Source organism: Mobula hypostoma, chromosome 9 (genome assembly GCF_963921235.1).
Source record: "Mobula hypostoma chromosome 9, sMobHyp1.1, whole genome shotgun sequence".
NCBI lineage: Eukaryota > Metazoa > Chordata > Chondrichthyes > Myliobatiformes > Myliobatidae > Mobula > Mobula hypostoma.
In genome coordinates this window covers 76,778,736-76,806,061 of record NC_086105.1, presented here as the reverse complement: position 1 = coordinate 76,806,061, position 27,326 = coordinate 76,778,736, and the positions used below count along the sequence as shown (strand labels likewise).

The 27,326-nt window shown below is 44.8% G+C and overlaps 1 protein-coding gene across 1 annotated transcript in view; it reads right to left on the bottom strand.

Annotated features, from left to right (window-relative positions):
• fer1l6 (fer-1 like family member 6) overlaps positions 1 to 27,326 on the bottom strand; it is a 395,360-nt gene that overhangs the window by 319,056 nt on the left and 48,978 nt on the right. Inside the window, exons 3-5 of the mRNA XM_063059547.1 lie at positions 25,153 to 25,261; positions 23,410 to 23,464; positions 23,176 to 23,307 (exon numbers count right to left, since the gene is read on the bottom strand). Of these exons, the coding sequence (XP_062915617.1) occupies positions 23,176 to 23,307; positions 23,410 to 23,464; positions 25,153 to 25,261 (296 nt within the window). The remainder of the gene's footprint in view (positions 1 to 23,175; positions 23,308 to 23,409; positions 23,465 to 25,152; positions 25,262 to 27,326) is intronic.

Below are 27,326 nucleotides of genomic sequence, written 5' to 3'. Positions count from 1 at the left end.
AGTCAACGAGCTCAGAATGCATGTAGGAAGCAGTGCCAATGCAGTCGTCGATGTAGCGAAGGAAAAGTGGGGGACAGATACCAGTATAGGCTTGGAACATGGATTATTCCACAAATCCAACAAAAAGGCAGGCATAGCTGGGACCCATAAGAGCATGAGAAGTGTCACGAACATAGGTAGGAAGGGATTGAGCAAGGGGGGATAAAACAGTGTTGAGGTATGCAGAAATGAATTCGGTGGGGCAGGAGCAAGCTGAGACAGTGGGTCTACCTGGACAGGCAGGTTTGTGGATCTTGGGTAGGAGGCAGAAACGGGAAGTGTGGGGTGTGGGAACTATAAGGTTGGATGTTCATCTTTACAGTAGAGGAGGTCATGGATAGACATATCCGAATGGGAATGGGATGTGGAATTAAAATGTGACCACACATTTTAATTCCACATCCCATTCATATTCGGATATGTCTATCCACGGCCTTCTCTACTGTAAAGATGAAGCCACACTCAGGTTAGAGGAACAACACCTTATATTCCGTCTGGGTAGCCTCCAACCTGATGGCATGAACATTGACTTCTCAAACTTCCGTTACTGTCCCACCTGCCCCTCGTACCCCATCCGTTATTTATTTATATACACACTTTCTTTTTCTCTCTTTCCTTTTTCTCCTTCTGTTCCTCTGACTATACCCCTTGCCCACCCCCTGGGTTTTCCCCCCCCTCCCCCTTTTTCTTCTCCCTGGGCCTCCTGTCCCATGATCCTCTCGTATCCCCTTTTGTCAATCACCTGTCCAGCTCTCGGCTCTATCCCTCCCCCTCCTGTCTTCTCCTATCATTTTGGATCTCCCCCTTCCCCTCCCACTTTCAAATCCCTTACTCACTCTTCCTTCAGTTAGTCCTGACGAAGGGTCTCGGCCTGAAATGTCGACTGTACCTCTTCCTACAGATGCTGCCTGGCCTGCTGTGTTCACCAGCAACTTTGATGTGTGTTGCCAATAAAAAGTAGTTACATTTAAGCAGAGTGGCTGATGCAAGAGTGGAAAGCTCAGACTGTGGACAAGAAGCTTCAGCAAGGAGAGACAAAGGCTGTAGGTAGAATTTTTTATTTAATTTTTCTTTGTTTCTTTATTATTGCACAGTAGGAGCAGTGGGGGTGCCAAGCAGGATAGAGGGATGCTCCTCTTGTGGGATGCGGGAAGGCAGGGAGACCTCCATTGTCCATAATGACTTCACGTGCATGGAGTTCATCCGGCCGCAGCTTCCAACGGACCGTGTTAAGGAAATGGAGCTGAAACTGAATGAACGCCGGATGATTCGGGAGGCTGAGGCCCTGTCTGACAGGACGTAGAAAGAGGTAGTTACATGCAAGGTGCAGGACACAGGAAACTGGATGGCCATCAGGAGGGGGAAAAGGAATAGGCAAGACGTACAAGGAGGTAGTTACACGCAAGGTGCAGGACACACGTAACTGGATGGCCATCAGGAGGGGGAAAAGGAATAGGCAAGACGTACAAGGAGGTAGTTACACGCAAGGTGCAGGACACACGTAACTGGATGGCCATCAAGAGGGGGAAAAGGGAATAGACAGAACGTACAAGGAGGTAGTTACACGCAAGATGCAGGACACGGGTAACTGGATGGCCATCAGGAGGGGGAAAGGGAATAGGAAGCAAGTGCAGGGTACCTCTGTGGTTGTTCTCAACAGCAGAAGAGAACACTTTGGACACTGTTGGGGGCGGAGGAAATGAGAATAATCTAGCAGGAGGAAACCATTGCAGTCTGTTCTCACGCACTAATTCTGACTCTGTGGTTCAGAAATGAAGGAGAGAGAAAGGGGTGCAGTAGTGATCGGAAAATCCGTAGTTAGAGGAGCAGACAGGAGCTTCTCTGGATGTGAAAGAGAAATCCGAATTTTATGTTGCCTCCCAGGTGCTAAGCTCAGGAATGTCTTGATCATGTCCACAGCGTCCTAAAGGGGAGGATGTTTCCAGTAGTGGGTGTGTATAGGAATAGAGGGCACAGCCTCAGAATAGAGGGACGTCAATTTACAGCAGAGAAGGGGAGGAATTTCTTGAGCCAAAGGGTGCTGGATCTGCAGAATTCATTGCCATGGATGGAGGCAAAGAGCAAGATGGGAATTGCGTGATAGGGCTGAGAATGGAGTAGCTAGTACACAAGCAGATACATTGTGTAATGAGACTGTGAGGAAGGATAGGCAGATAATAGGGTGACACTACAGTGAGTGGCATGTCTTGAGTTGTAACGTGGGAGCAAAGTCAAATGGGGTGGAAACACCAGGACTGAAGTTCAAGTAAAAGTTCCGTTTCAATTATTATTCCACCATGCAAGAATAACCATCAATTCAGCCAAACCAAACAGCGTTACTCCAGGGCCAGGGTACAAAACACTAGATTTAGGGTACAAAACACTAGGGTTTAAACTAGATTTGCAGGGGGAGGGGAACCAGTGTTGGAGCAGATAGTGAGGTGCAGGAGGATAAAGGTCATGCGAGGACTGCATGTATAGACAGAAATCAAAGGTTTATACGTGATAGAAATGTTCTCAGGTGCATCTATTTCAATGCAAGGAGTATTGTAGGTAAGGCAGATGAGTTTAGGGCATGGATTGGCACGTGGAATTACGACATTATTGCTATTAGTGAGACTTGGTTGCAGGAGGGGCAGGACTGGCAGCTTAATGTTCCAGGGTTCCGTTGTTTCAGAGTGACAGAGGGGGAAGGATGAAAGGGGGAGGAGTGGCATTACTAGTCAGGGAGAATATCACAGCTGTGTGTAGACAGGACAGCCCGGAGGGCTTGTCTACAGAGGCCATATGGGTGGAGCCGAGGAATGGAAAAGGTGTGACCACACTAATAGGATTGTATTATAGACCGCCCAATAGTCAGAGAGAATTGGAGGAGCAAATCTGAAGAGAGATAGCAGACCGATGTAAGAAACAGAAAGTTGTAATAGTAAGGTACTTTAACTTTCTACATATTGACTGGGACTCCCACACTGTGAAAGGGCTAGATGGCTTAGAGTTTGTCAAATGTGTTCAGGAAAGTTTTCTAAATCAATATATAGAGGTAACTACGAGAGAGGATGCAATACTTGATCTCCTACTAGGGAGCCAGACAGATCAGGTGACAGAAGTATGTGTAGGCAAACATTTTGGGTCCAGTGACCATAATGTCATTAGTTTCAAGTTAATTATGGATAAGGATAGGTCTGGTCCTCAAGTTGAGTTTCTAAATTGAAGAAGGCCCAATTTTGTGGAAATGAGAAAAAATCCAGGGACCTACTGATGCTCTCCACTAAAATCGAGGTGAGAAGACTGCAACTAGCGGGGCACTCTCTATGCCACCCCGAGCTACCTGCCAGCCTAGTCATCATATGGGAGCCAAAGCACAGGAGGATGAACCCTGGGCGCCCTCCCAAGACTATGGTCAACACGCTCCTTGAAGACAGCGGTGCGGCTAATGTAGATGAACTGAGCACACTGATGAGGGAGAGGAAGAGTAGAGAGTCCAGCATCGTGCACGACACCGACCCCCTAGGCCTGACTCAACGTAGTAGTAGTAGGGATCTAGGGATAGAGTGAATTGGGATAAGTTGTTTTCTGGCAAGGATGTGTTCAGTAAGTGGAAAGCCTTCAAAGGCTAAATTTTGAGAGTGCAGAGTTTGCGTGTTCCTGCCAGGACTAAAGGTAAGGTTAACAGGCGTAGGGAACCTTGGTTTTCAAGGGATATTGGTGATTGGATAAGAAAAAGAGAGAGATGTATAGCAGGTATATGACCATATAACAATTACAGCACGGAAACAGGACATTTCGGCCCTTCTAGTCCGTGCCGAACTCTTACTCTCACCGAGTCCCACCAACCTGCACTCAGCCCATAACCCTCCATTCCTTTCCTGTCCATATATATATCCAATTTAACTTTAAAAGACAACATCGAACCTGTCTCAACCACTTCTGCTGGAAGCTCATTCCACACAGCTACCACTCTCTGAGTAAAGATGTTCCCCTTTATGTTACCACTAAACTTTTGCCCTTTAACTCTCAACTCATGTCTTCTTGTTTGAATCTCCCCCATTCTCAATGGAAAAAGCCTATCCACGTCAACTCTATCAATCCCCCTCATAATTTTAAACACCTCCATCAAGTCCCCCCTCAATCTTCTATGCTCCAAAGAATAAAGACCTAACTTGTTCAACCTTTCTCTGTAATGTAGGAGATGAAACCCAGGCAACATTTTAGTAAATCACCTCCGTACTCCCTCAATTTTATTGACATCTTTCCTATAATTCGGTGACCAGAACTGTACACAATACTCCAAATTTGGCCTTACCAATGCCTTATACAATTTCAACATTACATCCCAACTCCTATACTTAATGCTGTGATTAATAAAGGCCAGCATACCAAAAGCTTTCTTCACCACCCTGTCCACAAGAGATTCCACCTTCAGGGAACTATGCACCGTTATTCCTAGATCCCTCTGTTCTACTGCATTCTTCAATGGAACAATACCTTATATTCCGTCTGGGTAGCCTCCAACCTGATGGCATGAACATTGACTTCTCAAACTGCCCGCTAATGCCCCACCTCCCCCTCGTACCCCATCCGTTATTTATTTATATACACACATTCTTGTTCTCTCTCTCCTTTTTCTCCCTCTGTCTCTCTCACTATACCCTTTGCCCATCCTCTGGGTTTCCCCTCCTCCCCCTTTTACTTCTCCCTGGGCCTCCTGTCCCATGATCCTCTCATATCCCTTTTGCCAATCAACTGTCCAGCATTTGGCTCCATCCCTCCCCCTCCTGTCTTCTCCTATCATTTTGGATCTCCCCCTCCCCCCTCCCACTTTCAAATCTCTTACTATCTCTTCTTTCAGTTAGTCCTGACGAAGGGTCTAGGCACAAAACGTCGACTGTACCTCTTCCTAGAGATGCTGCCTGGCCTGCTGCGTTCATCAGCAACTTTGATGTGTGTTGCTTAAATTTCCAGCATCTACAGATTTCCTCGTATTTACCATATATGTTCTATTTTAATTAGTCCTACCAAAATGTAGCACCTCACATTTTTCAGCATTAAACTTCATCTGCCATCTTTCAGCCCACTCTTCTAACTTGCCTAAATCTCTCTGCAAGCTTTGAAAACCTACTTCATTATCCACAATGCCACCTATCTTAGTATCATCTGCATACCTACTAATCCAATTTACCACCCCATCATTCAGATCATTAATATATATGACAAAGACCCAGTACAGATCCCTGAGGCGCACAGCTACACACCGTCCTCCAATCTGACACACAGTTATCCACCACTACTCTCTGGCGTAGACGTATAGGTATAGGCAACAAGGAACAAATGAGGTGCTTGAAGAGTAGAGAAAATATAAGAAAATAGAACACAGAATAGTACAGCACAATACAGGCCCTTCAGCCCACATTGTTTTGCCGACCCTCAAACCCTGCCTCCCATATACCCCCAAACTTAAATTCCTCCATATACCTGTCCAGTGGTCTCTTTAATTTCACTAGTGTATCTGCCTCCACCACTGACTCAGGCAGTGTATTCCATGCACCAACCACTCTCTGAGTAAAAAACCTTCCTCTAATATCCCCCTTGAACTTCCCAACCCTTACCTTAAAGCCATGTCCCCTTGTATTGAGCAGTGATGCCCTGGGGAAGAGGCATTGGCTATCCACTCTATCTATTCTTCTTAATACCTTGTATGCTTCTATCATGTCTCCTCTCATCCTCCTTCTCTCCAAAGAGTAAATTCCTAGCTCCCTTAATCTCTGATCATAATCCATACTCTCTAAACCAGGTAGCATCCTGGTAAATCTCCTCTGTACTCTTTCCAGTGCTTCCACATCCTTCCTATAGTGAGGTGACCAGAACTGGACACAGTACTCCAAGTGTGGCCTATCCAGAGTTTTATAGAGCTGCATCATTACCCCGCAACTCTTAAACTCTATCCCTCGACTTATGAAAGCTAACACCCCATAAGCTTTCTTAACTACCCTATCTACCTGTAAGGCAACTTTCAGGGACCTGTGGACATGCACCCCCAGATCCCCCTGCTCCTCCACACTACCATGTATCCTGCCATTTACTTTGTACTCTGCCTTGGAGTTTGTCCTTCCAAAGTGTACCACCTCACACTTCTCTGGGTTGAACTCCATCTGCCACTTCTAAGCCCACTTCTGCAACCTATCAATGTCTCTCTGCAATCTTCAACAATCCTCTACACTATCCACAACACCACCAACCTTTGTGTCATCTGCAAACTTTCCAACCCACCCTTCTACCCCGACATCCAGGTCGTTAATAAAAATCACGAAAAGTAGAGGTCCCAGAACCGATCCTTGTGGGACACCACTAGTCACAATCCTCCAATCTGAATGTACTCCCTCCACCACCACCCTCTGCCTTCTGCAGGCAAGCCAATTCTGAATCCACCTGGCCAAACTTCCCTGGATCCCATGCCTTCTGACTTTCTGAATAAGCCTACCATGTGGAACCTTGTCAAATGCCTTACTAAAATCCATATAGATCACATCCACTGCACTACCCTCATCTATATGCCTGGTCACCTCCTCAAAGAATTCTAACAGGCTTGTTAGACAAGATCTACCCTTCACAAAGCCATGCTGACTGTCCATGATCAGACCATAATTCTCTAAAAGCCCACAGATCCTACCTGTAAGAATCTTTTCTAATAGCTTTCCCACCACAGACATAAGGCTCACTGGTCTATAATTACCCGGACTATCCCTATTACCATTTCTGAACAAGGGGACAACATTCGCTTCCCTCCAATCCTCCAGTACCATTCCCGTGGACAACGAGGACATAAAGATCCTAGCCAGAGGCTCAGCAATCTCTTCCCTCGCCTCATGGAGCAGCCTGGGGAATATTCCGTCAGGCCCCGGGGACTTATCAGTCCTAATGTATTTTAATAACTCGAAAACCTCCTCTGCCTTAATATCAACATGCTCCAGAACATCAACCTCACTCATATTGTCCTCACCGTCATCAAGCTCCCTCTCATTGGTGAATACGGAAGAAAAGTATTCATTGAGGACCACGCTCACTTCCACGGTCTCCAGGTACATCTTCCCACCTTTATCTCTAATTGGTCCTACCTTCACTCCCGTCATCCTGTTGTTCTTCACATAATTGAAGAATGCCTTGGGGTTTTCCTTTACCCTAGTCGCCAAGGCCTTCTCATGCCCCCTACTTGCTCTTCTCAGCCCCTTCTTAAGCTCCTTTCTTGCTTCCCTACATTCCTCAATAGACCCATCTGATCCTTGCTTCCTAAACCTCATGTATGCAGCCTTCTTCTACCTGACTAGATTTTCCACCTCACTTGTCACTCATGGTTCCTTCACCCTACCATTCTTTATCTTCCTCACTGGGACAAATTTATCTGTAACATCGTGCAAGAAATCTCTAAACCTCGACCACATGTCCATAGTACATTTCCCTGCAAAAACATCATCCCAATTCACACCCGTAAGTTCCAGCCTTATAGCCTCATAATTTGCCTTTCCCCAATTAAAAATTTTCCTGTCCTCTCTGATTCTATCCTTTTCCATGATAATGCTAAAGGCCAGGGAGCAGTGGTCACTGTCTCCCAGATGCTCACCCACTGAGAGATCTGTGACCTGACCCGGTTTATGACCTAATACTAGATCTAGTATGGCATTCCCCCTAGTCAGCCTGTCCACATACTGTGACAGGAATCCGTCCTGGACACACTTAACAAACTCTGCCCCATCCAAACTCTTGGAACTAATCAGGTGCCAATCTATATTAGGAAAGTTAAAGTCACCCATGATAACAACCCTGTTATTTTTGCACCTTTCCAAAGTCTGCCTCCCAATCTGCTCCTCAGTATCTCTGCTGCTACCAGGGGGCCTATAGAATAACCCCAATAGAGTAACTGCTCCCTTCCTGGTCCTGACTTCCACCCATACTGACTCTAAAGAGGATCCTACTACATTACCCACCCTTTCTGTAGCTGTAATAGTATCCCTGACCAGTAATGCAACCCCCTTTCCCTTTTTCCCCCCTCTCTATCCCTTTTAATGTACTGAAATCCAGGAATATTGAGAATCCATTCCTGACCTGGTGCCCGCCAAGTCTCTGTAATGGCCACTACATCACAATTCCATGTATGTATCCAAGCTCTCAGTTCATCACCTTTGTTCCTGATGCTTCTTGCATTGAGGTACACACACTTCAGCCCTTCTACCTTACTGTCTTTACACTGTTTATTCTGCTTCTCTTTCCTCAAAGCCTCTCTATATGTTAGATCTGGCTTTACTCCATGCACTTCTTTCACTGCTCTATCGCTCTGGGTCCCATCCCCCTTGCAAATTAGTTTAAACCCTCCCGAACCATGCTAGCAAACCTACCTGCAAGGATATTTCTCCCCCTCGAGTTCAGGTGCAACCCATCCAATCTGTACAGGTCCCACCTTCCCCAGAAGAGATCCCAATGATCCAAAAATCTAAAACCCTGCCCCCTGCACCAACTCCTCAGCCACGCATTCAATTGCCATCTCCTCCAATTCTTACCATCACTATCACGTAGCACTGGCAATAATCCTGAGAACGCCACCCTTGAGGTCCTGTTCTTCAGCCTTCTGTCTAGTTCCCGAAACTCACACTTCACGACCTCATCCCTCTTCCTGCCCATGTCATTGGTCCCAACATATATCACAACTTTTGGTTGCTTTCCCTCTCGTACCAGGATGTCGTGCATCCAGTCATTGACATCCCGGATCCTGGCACCCGGGAGGCAACAAACCAGGCGGGTGTCCTTCTCATGTCCATAAAATCTCCTGTCTGCTCCCCTGACTATAGAGTCTCCAATGACGACAGCTCTCCTCTTCTCCGTCCCACCCTTCTGCACCGCAGAGTCAGACTCAGTGCCAGAGGCCCTGCCACCGTCGCTCACACCTGGTCGGTTGTCCCCGCCAACAGTATCCAGGACGGTAAACTTATTATTCAGGGGAATGGCTACAGGGGTGCTCTGCTAAAGAAGGAAATCAGGAAGGCAAAAAGAAAACATGAGGTTGCTTTGGCAAATAATGTGAAGGTAAACCCGAAGGGTTTCTGCAAGTATATTAAGAGTAAAAGGATAGTAAGGGACAAAATTGGTCTCCTAGAATATCAGAGTGGTCATCTGTGTGTGGAGCCTCATGAGATGGGGGAAATCTTAAACAGGTTTTTTGCATCAGTATTTACTCAGGAAACTGGCAGAGTGCATATGGAAGGAAGGGAAACAAGCAGTAGTGTCATGGAACATATAGAGATTAGAGAAGAGGAGGTGCCTGCTGCCTTACAGCAAATAAAGGTAGATAAATCCTCCAGACCTGACATGATATTTCCTTGGACCTTGAGAAAGACTAGAGTAGAAATTACAGGGGCCCTGGCAGAAATATTTAACATGTCCTTAGCCACGAGTGCAGTGCCGGAGGATTGAAGGGTAGCTCATATGTTTCCGTTGTTTAAAAAAGGCTCCAAAAGTAAACCAGGTAATTACAGGCCAGTGAGCCTGACATCAGTAGTAGGTAAATTATTGGAAGGTGTTCTGAGAGATCAGATATACAATTTTTTCAGCATGTTTTTCTTCTTTCCCTTTTATACTTTACACTGCTTTCTTGAACTTTCTCTCAATTCTGTCATCCTGATTAGCTGACACAATATTACTAAGTTGAACATCATAGCCCCCTGTCTTTCAGTTGAAGCCAAACATCCTAAAAGCAGAACACACTGGTTTTACAGAACCGCTAAAACGAAATACCTACAGCATAGCAGTAAAAATCTTAAACAGGGATTGCATCTCCCCCCACCAAAAGTGGTCATGCCTTCATAACTTTGGAACTTAATAAACTATTTAAATAACAGTATTCAAATGAATTTTGTAATTTCAGGATCTTCAATCCATTTGGAAATGGAAGTAGCATGTCACACCATGAGAAGGACATAACACTGTTTCCCAGGTGCATCTTCTGCCAGCCTAGCTAGGAGTTAGCATCCTGACTCTGACCTCCTGAACTCATCTTCTGCTTCTCCAGCTTCAATGTCTCCCTGTGACCCTTCCTGTCCACTAGAGGGCGCCTCCCCCTGTCTATTGCTTGTGTCCTCCAGCCTGCTCCATAACTGAACTTGGCTTCCTTCAGTTTAAGCAGGTGCTGCTGAACATCTTCAACCTCAGCTTGTGTTAACTGGCAAGACCTCTCTCAGAAAGGGGTGAACTCGGTCACTCTAATAGTGCGGCAAGTCCTCTTGGAGCAACCAACATCAGACTCATCAGTAGAAAAGACATCTTCACATCTGAATATCTTCTCAGTTAATCTCTATTTCCATTCCTCTGGCATCGGTGAGTCACCAAAGTTGCATGATTTCAATGTTGACTTCCTTAATCCGGGAGACTGTTTCTCTTCCGTTTTCCCAAGAAAGTTAAATGCTACCATCACAAAAAAAAGGGGGCAGTCGGCATTCCACATCTGAGGACAACCTCTGTCCCTGAGGTGTTCCCGATAATCACTGTCATCCCCTGTTTGCGAACACAGTCAAAGATTTCTACAGTTCATGACTCACCAGCACTCCTGCAAGTAAGCGTGACTTTTCTTCATCAGAAGCATCCACCTGGATGGCAGAGGCATTGGGCATTCCAGCAAATTTAGGGGTTCCTGTCACTCTAGCTACTCCTCCAGGATGTAACATGACAGGTTTAGACTGGATGTACCACATGGTTCCTCTTTTCTGCTCATCATCCTGCTTAGGGGAAACTTGCACCTTCACAAAAGTCACAGCTATCTGGACTATACCTCTTCCCACCCTGTCACTTGTAAAAAATGCCATCCCCTTTTCTCAGTTCCTGTCTCTGCTGCATCTGCTCTCAGGATGAGCCTTTTTCATTCCAGGACAACTGAGATGATCTCCTTCTTCAAAGAAAGGGGCTTCCCTTCCTCCACCATCAACATTGCCTTCACCTGCATCTTTTCCATTTTGTACACATCTACCCTCAGCCCATCCGCTTGCTGCCACGTCAAGGATAGGGTTCCTCTTGTCTTCACCTACATCCCACGCTTTCATATCCAGCACATAATTCTCCATAACTTCCACCAACTACAATGGGATCCCATCACCAAGGACATCTTCCAACCCCTCCCCCCATCACTTTCTGCTTTCCGCAGGGATCACACTCTATGTAACTCCCTTGTCCACTCTTCCCTCCCCATCAATCTCCCTCCTGGTACTTATCCTTGTAAGCAGAACAAGTGTCACACCTGCTCCTACACTTCCTCTCTCACTACCATTCAGGGCCCCAAACAGTCCTTCAGGTGATGCAACACTTCAACTGTGAGTTTGTTGGGGTTAGCTACTGTATCCGGTGCTCCCTGTGTGGCCTCCTGTATATCGGTGAGACAGGATGTAGATTGTGAGACCACTTCACCGAGCACTTTTGTTCATCCGCCACAAAAAGTGGGGTCTCCTGGACACCACCCATTTCAATTCTACCTCCATTCCCATTCCGACATGTCAGCCCATGGCTTCCTCCACTGCCGGTGGAGAAGCAACACCTTATTTTCTGTCTGGGTAGCTTCTAACCTGATGGCATGAACAACCATTTCTCAAACTTCTGATAATGCCCCTATCACCATTCCCCATTCCTCTTACCCTGTTTCATCTTATCTCCTTACCTGATTATCTTCTCTCTCTCTGGTGCTCCTCCTTCCCTTTCTTCCATGGTCTTCTGTCCTGTCTTATCAGATTCCCCTTTATCTCGTTCAGCAATCAACTTCCCAGCTATTTACTTCACCCCCTCCCCCCTTTCCCATTTCACCTATCACCTACCATCATGTCTTTCTTTCTCCCCTGCCCCCCAGCTTCTTACACTGACTTCTCCCTTTCCTTTCCAGTCCTGATGAAGGGTCTTGGCATGGAACATCGACTGTTTACATTTTTCCATAGGTGCTGCCTGGCCTGCTGTGTTTCTCTAGCATTTTGTGCGTGCATCTTAATAGTATATCCTCTTCTTATTTGTCATTACCCTCAGGAAAAATTCTCTAGTTGGCCACCCTATCTATGCTTCCTATCATCTTATTCACCACTCTCAAGTTGCTGCTCATCCTCCTTTGCTCCAAAGATAAAAGCAGGAGCTTGTTCAACTGTTCCTCATGAGAGGTATTCTCTGTTCCAGGCAGTATCTCGGTAAACCTCCTCTGCACCCTCTCTGAAGCTTTCAAATTCTTCCTCTAATGAGACAGAAAGAACTGAACACAATACTCCAAGTGTGGTCTAGCCAGAGTTTAATGGAACTGAAATTTTACCTCGTCTCTTTTAACCTCAATCCCCTGACTAATGAAGGACAACACAACGTATATTTTCTTAACTACCCTATAAAATTACATGACAACTTTAGGAGATCTATGGACTTAGACCCCAAGATCCCTCTGTTCTTCCACACTACTTTACCTATTCTTGTACTCTGGTGTCAAATCTGACTTTACACTTCTCTGAATTGAACTCTCTCTGCCACTTCTTAGCCCAACTCTGAATTCTGTCCATGTCCTGTTGTTAAGTACATTGACCTTCTACACTATCAACAACACCAGCAACTTTCTTGTCATCTGTGAACTTGGTAACCACCCTTCCACATCCTGATCCATGTCCTGCAGAACAGCACCAGTCACAGACCTCTAGGGAGAATAAGCTCCATCCACCATCACCTTCTACCTTCCAAATTCCAAACCTACACAGCCAAGTTACTCTGGATCCCATAGCTTCTGACATTCTGAATGAACCTACTATGGGGAACATTGTTAAACATCCATAAACCTCATTCACCACACTACCTTCATCAATTTTTGTCACCTCCTCAGAGAATTCATAAGACATGGGACCATGAAACACAGGAGCAGAAGTAGCCCATTCAGCCCATTGAGTCTGCTCCACCATTCAATCATGGCTGATTTAATCCAATCAGGTGTGTGAGGCACAATGTATCCTCTTAAATTGTGCTGTCTATCATGAATAAGATTACGCCTCTCCTAATGCTCATATATCCTGTCTCTAAGAATCCTCTCTGATGTAAGATTCATTAGTCTATAATTCCCAGAGTTATCCCTATTACTTTTCTTGAACATGCTCCATTCTTCTAAAACCACTCCTGTGGCCAACAAGGTAGCAATGATCATCACAAACAGCACAGCAAACTCTTCCCTTGCTTCCCATAGTAACCTGGGCTATATCGCATCCAGCCCGTGGACATCCATCTTAATTTATCTCAAAAGTTCCAACACTGCCTCATTCTTAATTTCAACATGCTCCAGCACATTAGTCTGTTCTATGTTAACCTTACATTTGTCAAAACCTTCATCCTGATAAATACTGAAGCAAAGTATTCATTAAGGACCTCCTCTGCCTCCTCCTATTCCAGGCAAGTTTCCACTTTTATCCCTGATCAGTCATATCTTCATTCTGGTTGTCCTCTTGTTCCTCACATATGTGCAAAATGCCTTGGGGTTTTTCTTAATTCTACTCACCAAGAAGTCTTGGTGCATATCTTTGCACCGGTGACATAGGTAGGTAGGGAAAGTAGGTGGCCCTGAAGAGAGAATGTAGTGAGCTTAGTAGAAAGCTGAAAAACAGGACCTCCAGGGTAGCAACCTCTGGAGTGCTGCATGTGCCTTGTGCCAGTAAGGGTAAGAATAGGATGATTTGGCAGATGAATGCTACTTGAGAGAGCTTAAAACTAGTTTTGCAGGGGGCAGGGAATCCGGAGCCCCAGGTCAGTAAGAGAAGGATCAGACCAGAAGGTAGATGTCAGGGCAAAATCAAAATAACGGGTATGATGGGTCAGATAATTTGAAGTATTATGGGGAAGGGTGATAAACTTAGAACATGGATCAATACATGGCATTATGAAACTTGGTTGAGAGGGGCAGGAGTAGGTGATCAATGTACCAGGTTTTCAAAGTTTTAGAAGGGACAAAGCAGGAAGTAAAAGACGGGGTTGAGTTCCACTACTAATCAGGGACAATATCACAGCTGTACTCAAGAGACGTAATGGACAGTTCAGCCACTGAGTCCATTTGGGTGGAACTCAGGAATAGGAAGAGTGCAATCACATTGATGGGATTGGACCACAGATCCCCGAAGAGTCACCAGGACATTGAGGAACAGATAGGTAATCAGATTAAGGAAATATGTAAAAATAATAGTGTTGTTGTCATGAGGGATTTCAACTTCCCTAATATAAACTGGGAACTTCTTAGAGTAAGGGCTTTAAATGGGGGTGAATACGTCAAGTATATCCAGAAAGGCTTATTAAATCAGTATGCAGGTGGTCCAATGAGAGGAGGGGCCGTACTGGACCTGGTATTGGGTAATGAGCCTGGCCAGGTGACTGACCTTTCTGTGGGTGAACAGTTATGGAACAGTGACCACAACCCTTAACTTTCAGGATAGTTTTAGATAAGGATAGGAATGGTTCTTGAGAGTTTTAAGCTGGAGGAGAACAAAGTACGAGGGTACTACGAAGCATTAATTGGGAACACCTTTTCTCTGGCAAGTCCACATCGGATATCTGGAGAGTGTTTAAAGATCTATTGCACAGAGCACAGGAAAGGTATGTTCCTTTAAAAAGGAAGATGGGGATAGAACAATAAGAGAACCTTGGATGTCCAGAGCAGTGATGAATTTAGTCAATTAGAAAAAGGAAAAGTATGTAATGCTTCAGAAGTCAGGATCAAGTGAAGCATGTGAGCAATATAAAGAAGTATTGTTGACTTCCAGTAAGATGGCGTCACATGCAAATACAGCGGCCTCTCGGGGGCCAACCAAAGGTGCTTCTTTCTTTGCAACATTTGTTTTTCATGATCCAAAGACAAATCCTCTCCAAAAACTTTGTATACTATAGGGCGACTCCATTAGTGAGCTGTTCTTTGATCAGAGTAGCTGGACTGGTGTTGGTGGCAGAACCAGCCGAGGTGTCGAAGGGAGCAGCCAGGGTGTTGGAAAAAGCGATGGTTGGGATGTCGAAGAGGTCGGTTTGAGTTCAGAGGAACTGACCTGGCTGCAGACCCTGTTGTTGCCCGCTAGTCAAAAGCCTCGTAGTTGGTGCAGTATGACCGTGGAGATTGTCTCAGACATTTCACTTGCAATCACAAGACTCTGTTGGACAGTGATAATTTAAGTTGCTGCAGGCCTGATACCCTTGTCTGGTGGAGGGTGGACAACCATGAGAGCTGTGTAACCTCAGTTATAGTGAGGTTTACCAGGATGCTGCCAGATTTAGAGGGCATGTGCTATCATGAGAGGCTGGACAAACTTGGGTTGTTCTCTCTGAAGCTTCAGAAGCTGAACGAGAGATCTGACAGAGGTTTACAGGATTATGAGAGGGTAGACAGAGTGGAGAGAGAGTTTGTTTCCCAGGGTTAAGATGTCTCATATCAGAGGGCACTCATTGAAGGTGAGAGGGGATAGGTTCAAGGGGGATGTGATGAGTAAGTTTTTTAATCAGAGAGTGGTGGAGGCCTGGTATGGTGGTAGGAGTAAATACATTAGAGGCTTTTAAGAGACGTTGGGATAGGCACACGGATGTTAGGAGGAATATGGACATGGTGTAGGTGGAAAGGATTAGTCTCTGGATGTTTTATAGCTGGTTTGGCACAACATAGTGGGTCAAATGGCCTGTTTCTTTTCTGTGCTGTTCTGTGTTCTGTGAATGTGAATGTGTTGCTGACAGACATCCCACCCTGCAAAAACTCATTTCAGGGAGGTAGCACCATCAATTTGCGGGAGACTCCCGGAACTTCCGGGGGAGGTGGGATGCCAGCTAGTTTAAATAACATTAGCTATGCTAATGGTCGAATGACACCTGTTAAACTCACCTCAAAATGCCTTTTACATTTTAACCCACCATGAGCAATAGAAAAGTCACTGTTGCAAACAGTGCAGAGAGCAACACTGTCATTATTTTTGACCCCTATTAGGCAGGGGTACACTTTAGGGTAGTCTGGGGTGAAGAACGTTTAAATTTTTTTTTGGAACACTCTGCGCGTGCGCTCTCTCTCTCTCTCTCTCTCTCTCTCTCTCTCTCTCTCTCTGTGTTTCTCTGGTGCTTGCTCTCTCACACTCTTTCTCATGCTCGCTCGCTCTCTCTTGCTGTCGCGCTCTCTCTCACGGTCTCTCACGTTCACTCTCTCTCTCTCATGCTCGCTCTCTCTCTTGTTCTCGCGCGCTCTCAAAAAAATTTTGATTTCAGTGATATTGTATGTAATTTGTGAGCATCAGGGAGCCACTATTAATATGCGGGAGACTCTCAGAACTTCCGCGAGAGGTGGGATGTCTGTGCTGAGAAACTGGTGCCGGGTGGCAGGATTGCAGATTTCTGTATCTTCTGGGGAAGGTATGACCTGTACAAAGGGACAGGTTACACTTGAATCCAGGGCAAACCAATATCCTTGTGGGCGGGTTTGTGCGAGCTGTTGGGAGGAGGGTAGCAACATGACTGATCAGCCTGAGGATGGGAGAGCTGGTATGCAACTAGGAGCAGTGTGTAGTCAGACTGTGAGAAAGGACAGGCAGACGATACGGCAAAACTGCAACCAGAGGGATGAGTTGCAGAGTGACAGGAGGACAAAATGGAAAAGGGTGATAATTACAGTACTGGTGTTATATTTGAATGCACTCAAAATATGGAATAAGGTAGATGATCTGGTAGCACAGTTAGAGATTGGCAGGTAAGATGTTGTGGGCATCATTGAGTCATGGCTGAAAGAATATTATAGTTCAGAGTTTAACATCCAAGAATACACATTGTGTGAAAATGACAGGCAGGAAGATAGAAGGGGTGGCATGGTTGTATTGGTAAAACAATGAAATAAAATTCTTAGAAAGATGTGATACAGGATGGGAAGATGTAGAATCCTTCTGGATAAAATTAAGAAACTGCAAGGGTAAAAAGACCCTGATGGAAGTATACAGGCTTTCAAGCAGTAGCCAAGATGTGGGCTACAAATTAAAACGGGAGATAGAAAAGGCATCTGAAAAGTGCAATGTGATAGTCATGGGGGAATTTCAATCTGCAGATAGATTGGTGCTGGATCCCAAGAGAAAGAATTAGAGAATTTGTAGAATGCCTAAGTACATGGCTTTAGAGACAGCTTGCGGTTGAGCCCATCAGGGGATCAGCTAAACTGGATTGGGCATTGTGTAATGAATCTGATTTGCTTAAGGTAAAGGAACCCTTCATGATCATAATATGATAAATTTTACCCTACAATTTGAGAGGGAAAAGCTAAAGCCAGGTCTATCAGTATTATAGTGGAGTGATAGGAATTACAGAGGCATGGGAGGGGTGCCTGCCTAAGTTGATTGGAAGGGGACACTAGCAGGATGACGACAGAGCAGCAATGGCTGGAGTTTCTGGAAGCAATTTAGAAGGCACAGGATAGATGCATCCCAAAGAAGAAGAAGTATTCCAAAAACAGGACAACACAACCATGGCTGACAGGGGAATTGAAAGCCACCATAAAAACAAAAGGGAGGGCATATAATAAAGCAAAAAATAGTGTGAAGTAGGTGGATTAGGAAGCATTTAAAATCCAACAGAAGGCAACTAAAAAAGTCATAAAAGAAAAAGATGGAATATGAAGGTAAGCTAGCCAATAATATTAAAGAGGATACCAAAAGTTTCTTCAGATATATAAAGTGTGAAAGAGAGGCAAGAGTAGATATTGGACCACTGGAAAATGATCTTGGAGAGGCAGTAATGGGGGACAAGTAAATGGCAGATGAACTGAACATCAGTCTACAGTGTGGAAAACACTAGCAGTATGCCAGACATTTGAGTGTGTCAAGGGGTGGAAGTGAGTGCAGTTGCTATTACTCGGGAAAAGGTGTTTGGAAAAGTGAGTCATATGAAGTCACCTACACCAGGTGGTCTATACCCCAAGGTTCTGAAAGAGATAGGTGAGAGATTTGGGGGGTTATTAGTAATGACCTTTCAAGAATCAGTAGATTCTGGCATGATTCCAGAGGACTGGAAAATTGCAAATGTCACTCCATTCTTCAAGAAGAGAGGAGGAAGAAAGGAAATTATAAGCCAGTTAGCCTAACTGGTTGAAAAGGTGTTGGAGTCAATTGTTAAGGATGTGGTTTTGGGATACTTGAAGGCACATGATAAAATTGGCCAACGTCAGCATGGTTTCCTTTCAGTGAAAATCTTGCCTGATAAATCTGTTGGAATTCTTTGAAAAAATAACATGCAGGAGAGACAAAGGAGAAATGGTTGATATTCTGTACTTGGATTTTCAGAAGGCCTTTGACAAGGTACCACACATGATGCTGCTTAATATGTGAAGATCTCATGGTTTTACAGGAAAGATTCTAGCATGGATAAAGCGGTGACTGATTGGCAGGAGGCAAAGATTGTGAATAAAGGGAGCCTTTTCTGGTTAGCTGCCAGTGACTAGTGGTGTTCCACAGAGGTCTGTGTTGGGACTGATTCTTTTACATTATATGTCAATTATTTGTATAACAGAATTGATGACTTTCTGGTCAAGTATGCAGATGATAGTTGAAGGACAGGTAGTGTTGAGGAAGCAGAAATGCTGCATATAGATGTAGGCAGATTAAGAGAATAGGCAAAAAGTGGCAGATGGAGTACAGTGTCGGGAAGTGTATAGACTATTCTCTAAATGGGTAGAAATTTTAAAAATTCGAACTGCAAAAGGATTTTGGAGTCCTTGTGCAGTTTTCCCTTATGGTTAATTTGCAGGTTGAGTTGGTGGTGAGGAAGGAAATGCAATGTTAGCATTTATATCAAGAGGACTAGAATATCAAAGCAAGGATGTAATGCTGAGGCTTTATAGGTCATAGGTAAGACTGCACTTGGAATATTGTAAGCAGTTTTGGGTCCCTTTTTCAGGAAGGATGTGCTGACATTGGGGAGTGTTCAGAAAAGGTTCACAAGAATGATTCTGAGAACGGAAGACTTATTGTATGAGGAGTGATTGATTGCTCTGGGCCTTTATTGACTGGAATTTAGAAGAATGGTGGGGGGTGAACCTCTTTGAAATCTATTGAATGTTAAAAGGCCTAGATAGAGTGGATACGGAGAAGATGTTTCCTATAGTGGGAGAGTCTAGGACCAGGGCACACTGCCTCAGAATAAAGGGGCATCTATTTAGGAATTTCTTTAGTGGTGGAGAATCTGAGGAATTTGTTGCCATAGGTGGGTGTAGAGTCCAAGTCATTGGATACATTTTAGGCTGAGGTTGATAGGTTCTTGATTAGTCAGGGCATGAAAGGGTATGAGGAGAAGGCAGAAGAATGGGGTTGAGAGGGAAATGGATCAACCATGATGAAATGGTAGAGCAGACCCATTGGCCCCATTGGCCTAATTCTGCTCATACGTCTTATAGTCTCAAGAGCACTGTCTGCTTCCTAACCCTTAAGTATACTTCCTTCTTCCCTTTGTTTAAATATTCCAGCTCTTTTCTCAAGATGGTTCCTTCACCCTGCCTCAGTAGGACAAACCTATCCAGAACCCAATGCAAGTGCTGCCTGAACAACATCCACATTTCCATTGTACATTTCCCTGATAACATCCATTACCAATTTATGCTCCCAAATTCCTCCCTAAAAGCATCATAATTAGCCCTCCACCAGTTAAATACTTTCCCATACTGCTGTTCCTGTCGTTATCCAAGGCTATGCTGAATGTTAGGGAGTTGTGGCCACTGTCTCCAAAATGCTCTCACACTAAGCAATCTGACAGCTGACCTGGTTAATTAGTTAGTACAAATCTAGATTCAGATTATTAGCCGTGGCTGGAATCCTTCCTCAGCACACCTAAAACATTCTGTCCATCTAAACTTTTTGTACTATGTAGGTGCCAATCAATATTAGGGAAATTGAAGTCATGCAAGACAACAACTCTGTTGTATTTGCACCTTTCCAAAACCTGCCTACTGTCTGTTCTTTGATATCCCAGTTGCTATTCAGGCATTGGGAGGTGGCTATAGAACACTCCCAACGGAGTGATTTCTCACTTACTTTTTCTAAACTTCCACCCAAAGTGACTCAGTTGACAATCCCTCCATGACATCTACCTTTTCTGCAGCTACAATACTATTCTTGATTACCAATGCCACTCCCTTACCTCTTTTACCTCCTTCCCTGTCCATTTTGAAACGTCCATACCCCAGACCACCCAGCAGCATTCCTTCCTCTGTGACAGCCAAGACTCTGTAATGGCCACAACAATCGTGGTTCCACGTTCTAAGTTAATTAGGACAGATAGAATGTTGTGCATATGATAGAACTTCTAGGCCATATTTTGGTCCAAACTGCATGGCAGTGAAGTGAAAATAGAGTGAAAGAACACACGGCCAACATCGTTGTGGCTGGGATGCTCTGATTAAACCCAAGTGGTGTCATGGTCCGGTCCGTGAAGTCCGCATTCTGGTTCACGGTCCAGTCTGTGGATTCCGGACTCCGGGTCTTCCGGCTGTCCCTTGTTTCAGTTGGGCTTAATCATAGGCACCTGATGCTCATCTTGGGGCTGGGAATATAAGTGGCCCTGGGTGTGAGTGTGGGTGCTGGTTTGTCTTGTCAGTATCCCCTTGGAGCAACCTGCTGGTGGAAGGCTAGAGTAGCCACTTGTGATCTCTAGGCCTGGTTGGAGGACCAGTGCTTCATGGAGCCCTGTTGTCTCTAGTCGGAGCAGTCATCATGGTATGAATTCGGCCGTTTCCCGGGCCAGCTGAGTGGCCGTCTGCCACTCCGAGCTGGATATGGATTCGGCTTTTTTCCGTAGCCAGCCGAGGTTGCTGGCTGCCCCCAAGCTCTGTGCCACCCCGGGTTGAGCTCCCTTCCTGTCCTTGCCTCCGTGGCGTAAGTCAGGCTGTCCTTGCTGTTACGATGGGTTAGATCTGTCCCTTCCCATCCTTGCCTCCGTTGGGTAAGTCAGGCCGTCTTTGCCATTACCCTGAGGCTGGTCTGTTCCCTTTCCCTCTCCATCTGAATCCCTGACAGTTTCCTCGGTGGTTTATCTCGGCAGTCATCCCGGTCCCGCATTCTAGTAAGCATCCCAGCTTGGCGTCCAAGGAAGGGGCCTGGCCCTGCAAAAGCATCCCAGCCCTGCGTCCTAGAAGGGTCTCACCCTGAGTTCCAAGAAAGAGTACCTCGTCCTGCCCAAGAAAGCCTCGAAGAACCCAAGCCTCATCCAGTCCTGTAGCCACGTCATGTCTTCGTCCAGTTCTGGGGTCCAAGCCCGAGTCAAGACCCAGGTTCTGGGTCCTTGTCCAGTCCCTGGCTCAGGGTCCAAACCCAGGCTCCGAGTTCCCAGTTCCTTGTCCTGGTCCCGCTTTCCTAGCCAAAGTCCTAGCCCAAGTCTGTGTTCTTGTCCCAGCTCCTAGTTTGTGTCCAGTCCCGTCCCTAACCCTAGTCCAGTCCAGTTCCCACTACTTCAGTGTCTGTGTCTTGCATTTGGGTCTGCCGTCAACACCCACCTTGTGACAAGTGGCTGCCTATACAGCTGACAATATGATTTAAATTGGGATTGATGATGTCAACGGAAAGTCACTGACATTTTTGAATTTGGGTAGGGGTGCCAAAGGCCATGTATGAATAGTCTGCTGTCAGTCCATGACTGAGCTGACATTCTAGACAACTGTGGGCCTGAGTTCTCCTCTATGTTGTGCAAACCCAGCCGAGGCTTCTGCCTCCCAGACTCATAGAACATAACATTACAACATATTACAGACCCTTCAGTCCATAGTGTTGTGCTGACCTTTTAACCTACTCTAAGATCAAAGTAACCCTTCTCTCCTCCATAACCCTCCATTTTTCTATCATCCATGTGCCTATATAAGAGTTTCTTAAATGACCTCGGAATATCTGTCTCTACCGTCACCCTTGGCAGGATATTCCATGCACCCAAAATTGTGAAATTAACCTACCTCTAACATCCAATTACCTTAAAATTATGCCTTTTTTGTACCATTTCCACCCTGGGAGAAAGTCTATGGTTATCCACTCAATCTATACCTCTTATCAACTTGTACCACTCTATCAAGGCACTGCTTACCCTCCTTATATCCAAAAAGGGAGCTACAGTAGTGTAGCAGTTAGTGCAATTCTATTACAGGGTTCGAAGTTCAATTCCGATGTCATCTGTAAGGAGTCTGTATGTTCTCACCATAGAACGCATGGGTGCTCAAGTTCCACCCACAGTCGAAAGACACACCAGTTAGTAAGTTAATTGCTGATTGTAAATTGTCCAATGATTAGGCTAGGGTTAAATTGGGTTTTGCTTAAATTGGCAGGGCTCGGAGGGCCCATTCCATTCTGTATCTCAACAGCTTGCTCAGCCTATCTTTATAAGACATGCCCTCTACTTCAGAGAGCATCCTGGTAAATCTCCTCATCCACAGAGTGAGGCTCCCAGCAAGAACTCATTAGCCTCCATTGTGCAGCCCTGATTTCAGCAAGCTACTTGCTTCAAATTCAGGTCCAGGTTTATTTATCACAAGTACATTGAACCACACAGTAAAATAAGGCCATAAGACATAGGAACAGAATAAGGCCATTTGACCCGTCGATGGAAATGATGGATATACATCATTTGCATTAACATCCAATGTACCCAATAACGTGCTGAGGCCTCCACACATTCTAACGACAATCTACCTTGCTTGCATTACTTGGCCGAACAACACAGAACACAGCAAGCAGCAAAACAATAACAGCACGACTAGCCACCTTCCTCTCTCTCCCACCCCTCACCCACACACACGGACAGTACTCCAGAACATAGAACGTAAAAATGTACAGCATCTTACAGGCCCTTCAGCCCACAATGTTGTGCCAACCATGTAACCTACTCTAAAAACTGCCTAGAATTACCCTTCCATATTGTCCTCTATTTTCTAAGCTCCATGTACCTATCTAAGAGTCTCTTAAAAGACCCTTTTGTATCCAAATTATTTTGCTAATGCTTATCTGTGCAGTCTTTCAGAATGTGATTTTTTTTCTGAACTTTGAAGTGCATTTGATCCTTTTGAAACTAACACTTAAGCATAACTTCAGCATACTAAACCACAGGTCATTAATGGCATCAGAGATTTGGTACAGTTACCTCATTGTAGAATGGGAAATTAGTTCCTTCTTTTACTGTCGTTTGTTTTTTCTCATCCCCAACTTCAATTATGACCATCGGGTCGATGTTGTCCCCAGCTAACTGCCGTCCCTCAGTGATTGTAATGGCAATCTGTTAGACACAGGAACCAAGAATTCTCAGGTGATTAGCCAAGTTGTGTGTTTGTGTTGGAAATACTCATTTACCTAGCAGCTTTACAATATGTTCTCTCACCTGATAATGTTGAGCCCTGCTCTCTGTAGGTTGAATTTTGGAAACTGGTTTTGATCTGTACAGAAATATATTGTTGAAGAAGTGTGATTTATCCATATGCAAACACGAGGAATTCTGCAGATGCTGGAAATTCAAGCAACACACATCAAAGTTGCTGGTGAATGCAGCAGGCCAGGCAGCATCTCTAGGAAGAGATACAGTCAACGTTTCAGGCTGAGACCCTTCGTCAGGACTCAGGACTCAGGACTCGTCCTGACGAAGGGTCTCAGCCTAAAACGTTGACTGTACCTCTTCCTAGAGATGCTGCCTGGCCTGCTGCGTTCACCAGCAACTTTGATGATTTATCCATATATTTGGTTTAGGATTTCATAACTTAAATTAAGCACAGAACTCAATACTCAACACCTGTCTTCTAAATAAGAAAGTCATGATTTGAAGAAAATAGCTTCAAGCTCTTCTTGTGTTTTTTTTCTTATTTTTTCTTTAACTTGACAGTTAGCCTAAAGGTTGATCAAAAAAGCCAGGGTTTTAGGAGCACATTAAAACAGTGAAGAGTAGGGAGGTGGATATCTTAGAGCTTTGGAGTAGATACCTGTGAACTTGACTGTCAATGGAGGAAGATTAAATTAAGGAAGGTTCCAAGAGGCCAAAACCAGAGGAGAACAGTGCTTTAAGATGGCTATTGGAATGCAAGTGATTGCAGAGACAAGGAGACTTGGGTCTGTGGAGGGAGAGGCAAATCCATGAAGAGACAGTTATATAAAGAGGGAGAGTGAAGAGATGTCAAAGCAAACATGTGAAGTTTAAAATTCAGGGCTTGCATCATTAGGGACAACATAGAACATTTAGCACAAGAGTAGGTGAAAGGAATTCAGTGCAAGCCAGGGTATGAACAACAAGAACTTTAACATTTATGTTGATGTGGGGAAGGTGCTGCCAGGCTGCAAAGGAGAATATTGCAACAGTTGAGTAAAGATGTAACAAAGGCATGGCTGAGGGGTAAACAGCACATGAGCTGGATAGCGGTCAAGTGATGTTGTTGAGGGGGAAATTACTAACCTTACTCTGCCAATTAACTGAACACTAGACTAAAGATGCTCCACTTCAAGGTTTGACATGTTGTGCTTTCAGAGATGCTCTTCTGTATACCACTGTGGTACCATATGTCTACCTGAGCTACTATTGTCTTCCTGTCAGCTTGAATGGGTCGGCCCATTCTCCTCTGACCTCTTTGATTATCAAGGCATTTTTGCTCTCAGAACTGCCACCCAATGGACTTTTTTTTTGTTTAGTGCACTATTCTCTGTAAACTCTAGAGACTGCTGTGCACGAAAATCCCAGGAGATCAGCAGTTTCTAAGATGCTCAAATCACCCCATCTAGCGTCAACAATCATTCCATGATCAAAGTTATTGAGATCACTGTGTCTGCATGCTTTTATGTATTTGGTGTTGCCATGATTGGCTGAGTAGATATTTGCTTTGCAGGTGAGATGCAGCTCTATGAGCAAAAATGCCTTGCTAATGAGAAAGGTCAAAGGAGAATAGGCAGACCAGTTCAAGCTGATAGGAATTACAGATGTACCTAATAAAGTGGCCACTGTAAGTACTTTAGGCCACAGCAGTTGATAACCTTTTCTTCAGTCTTAGATTCCTCCACTGATTCTGATTATTTGCAGTTTCTGAAAATGTGAAGTGATCACTTGGACAAAGGTCTGTACTTGTACCCAACAGGAATCACCCACCTTTTCCTGGGAGAAATATTACTGGAGAAACTGCTGGGGAGAATGTCATCAATGGCTTCTGAAGTAGCTTCAGGACTGGACTGCCGATTGTCAGAGTCATCTTGTTCATCTGGGAAGCAAGCAAAGTTAAAGAACTGACAACAAATGCTCTTGAATTCTTAAACACAATTGAAGAGTCTTGATCCAAAATATTGATATTGAGGAGCAGAGAGGGAGTAATAATAACAGGGTTGTTGTGGTGGGAGATTTTAATTTCCCAAATATTGATTGGCATCTCCTGAGAATGAGGGGTTTAGATGGGGTGGAGTTTGATATGTGTGTTTAGGAAGGTTTCTTGACACAGTATGTAGATAAGCCTACAAGAGGAGAGGCTGGTATTGGTAAAAGAACCTCATCAGGTGTCAGGACTCTCAGTGGGAGAGCATTTTGGAGATAGTATTCATAATTCTATCTCCTTTACCATAGTATTGGAGAGGGATAGGAACAGACAAGTTAGGGAAGCGTTTAATTAGAGTAAGGGGAAGTATGAGGCTATCAGGCAGGAACTTGGAAGCATAAATTGGAAACAGATGTTCTCAGGGAAACATGCGGAAGAAATGTGGCAAATGTTCAGGGATATTTGCGTGGGATTCTGCATAGGTACGTTCCAATGAGACAGGGAAAGGATGGTAGGGTACAGGAACCGTGGTGTACAAAAGCTATTGAAAATCTAGTCAAGAAGAAAAGAAGAGCTTACAAAAGGTTCAAAAAACTAGGTAATCATAGGGACCTAGATGATTATAAAGATAGCAGGAAGAAGCTTAAGAATGAAATAAGGAGAGCCAGAAGATGATATGAGAAGGCCTTGGCGAAGAGGATTAAGGAAAACCCCAAGGCATTCTACAAGTATGTGGAGCAAGAGGACAGGAGAGATTCTGGAGAATTGGAGGGTTGCGGATGTTGTTCCCTTATTCAAGAAAGGGAGTAGGGACAGCCCAGGAAATTATAGACTAGTGAATCTTACTTCAGTGGTTGGTAAGTTGATGGAGAAGATCCTGACATGCAGGTTTTATGAACATTTGAGGAGGTATAATATGATCAGGAGTAGTCAGCATGGCTTTGTCAAAGGCAGGTCGTGCCTTATGAGCCTGCCTGAACTTTTTGGAGGATGTGACTAAACACATTGATGAAGGTAGAGCCGTAGATGTAGTGTATATGGATTGCAGCAAGGCATTTGATAAGGTACCCCATGCAAGGCTTATTGAGAAAGTAAGGAGACATGGGATCCAAGGGGACCTTGCTTTGTGGATCTAGAACTGGCTTGCTCACAGAAGCCAAAGAGTGGTTGTAGATAGGTCATATTCTGCATGGATGTCGATCACCAGTGGTGTGCCTCAGGGATCTGCTCTGGGACCCCTATTCTTCGTGATTTTTATAAATGACCTGGATGAGAAAGTGGAGGGATGGGTTAGTAAGTTTGTTGATGACAAAAATTTGAGGGTGTTCTGAACAGTGTGGAGGGCTGTCAGAGGTTACAGCGGGACATTGATAGGATGCAAAACTGGGCTGGGAAGTGGCAGATGGAGTTCAACCCAGATAAGTGTGAAGTGGTTCATTTTGGTAGGTCAAATGTGATGGTAGAATATAGCATTAATGGTAAGACTCTTGGCAGTGTGGAGGATCAGAGGGATCTTGTGGTCTAAGTTCATAGGACACACAAAGCTGCTATGCAGGTTGACTCTGTGGTTAAGAAGGCATATGGTGCATTGGCCTTCATCAACTGTGGGATTGAGTTTAAGAGCTGAGAGGTAATGTTACAGCTATACAGGACGCTGGTCAGACCCAACTTGGAGTACTGTGCTCAATTCTGGTTGCCTTACTACAGGAAGAAATGGAAACCATAGAAAGGGTGCAGAGGAGATTTACAGAAATGTTGCCTGGATTGGGGTGCATGCCTTATGAAAATAGGTTGAGGGAGCTCAGCCTTCTCTCCTTGGAGCAACGGAGGATGAGAGGTGACCTGATAGAGGTGTACAAGATAATGAGAGGCATTGTACAAAATAATGAGAGGCATTGATCATGTGGATAGTCAGAGGCTTTTTCCCAGGGCTAAAATGGCTAGCATGAGAGGGCACAGTTTTAAGGTGCTTGGAAGCAGGCACAGAGGAGATGTCAGGGATAAGTTTTTTACGCAG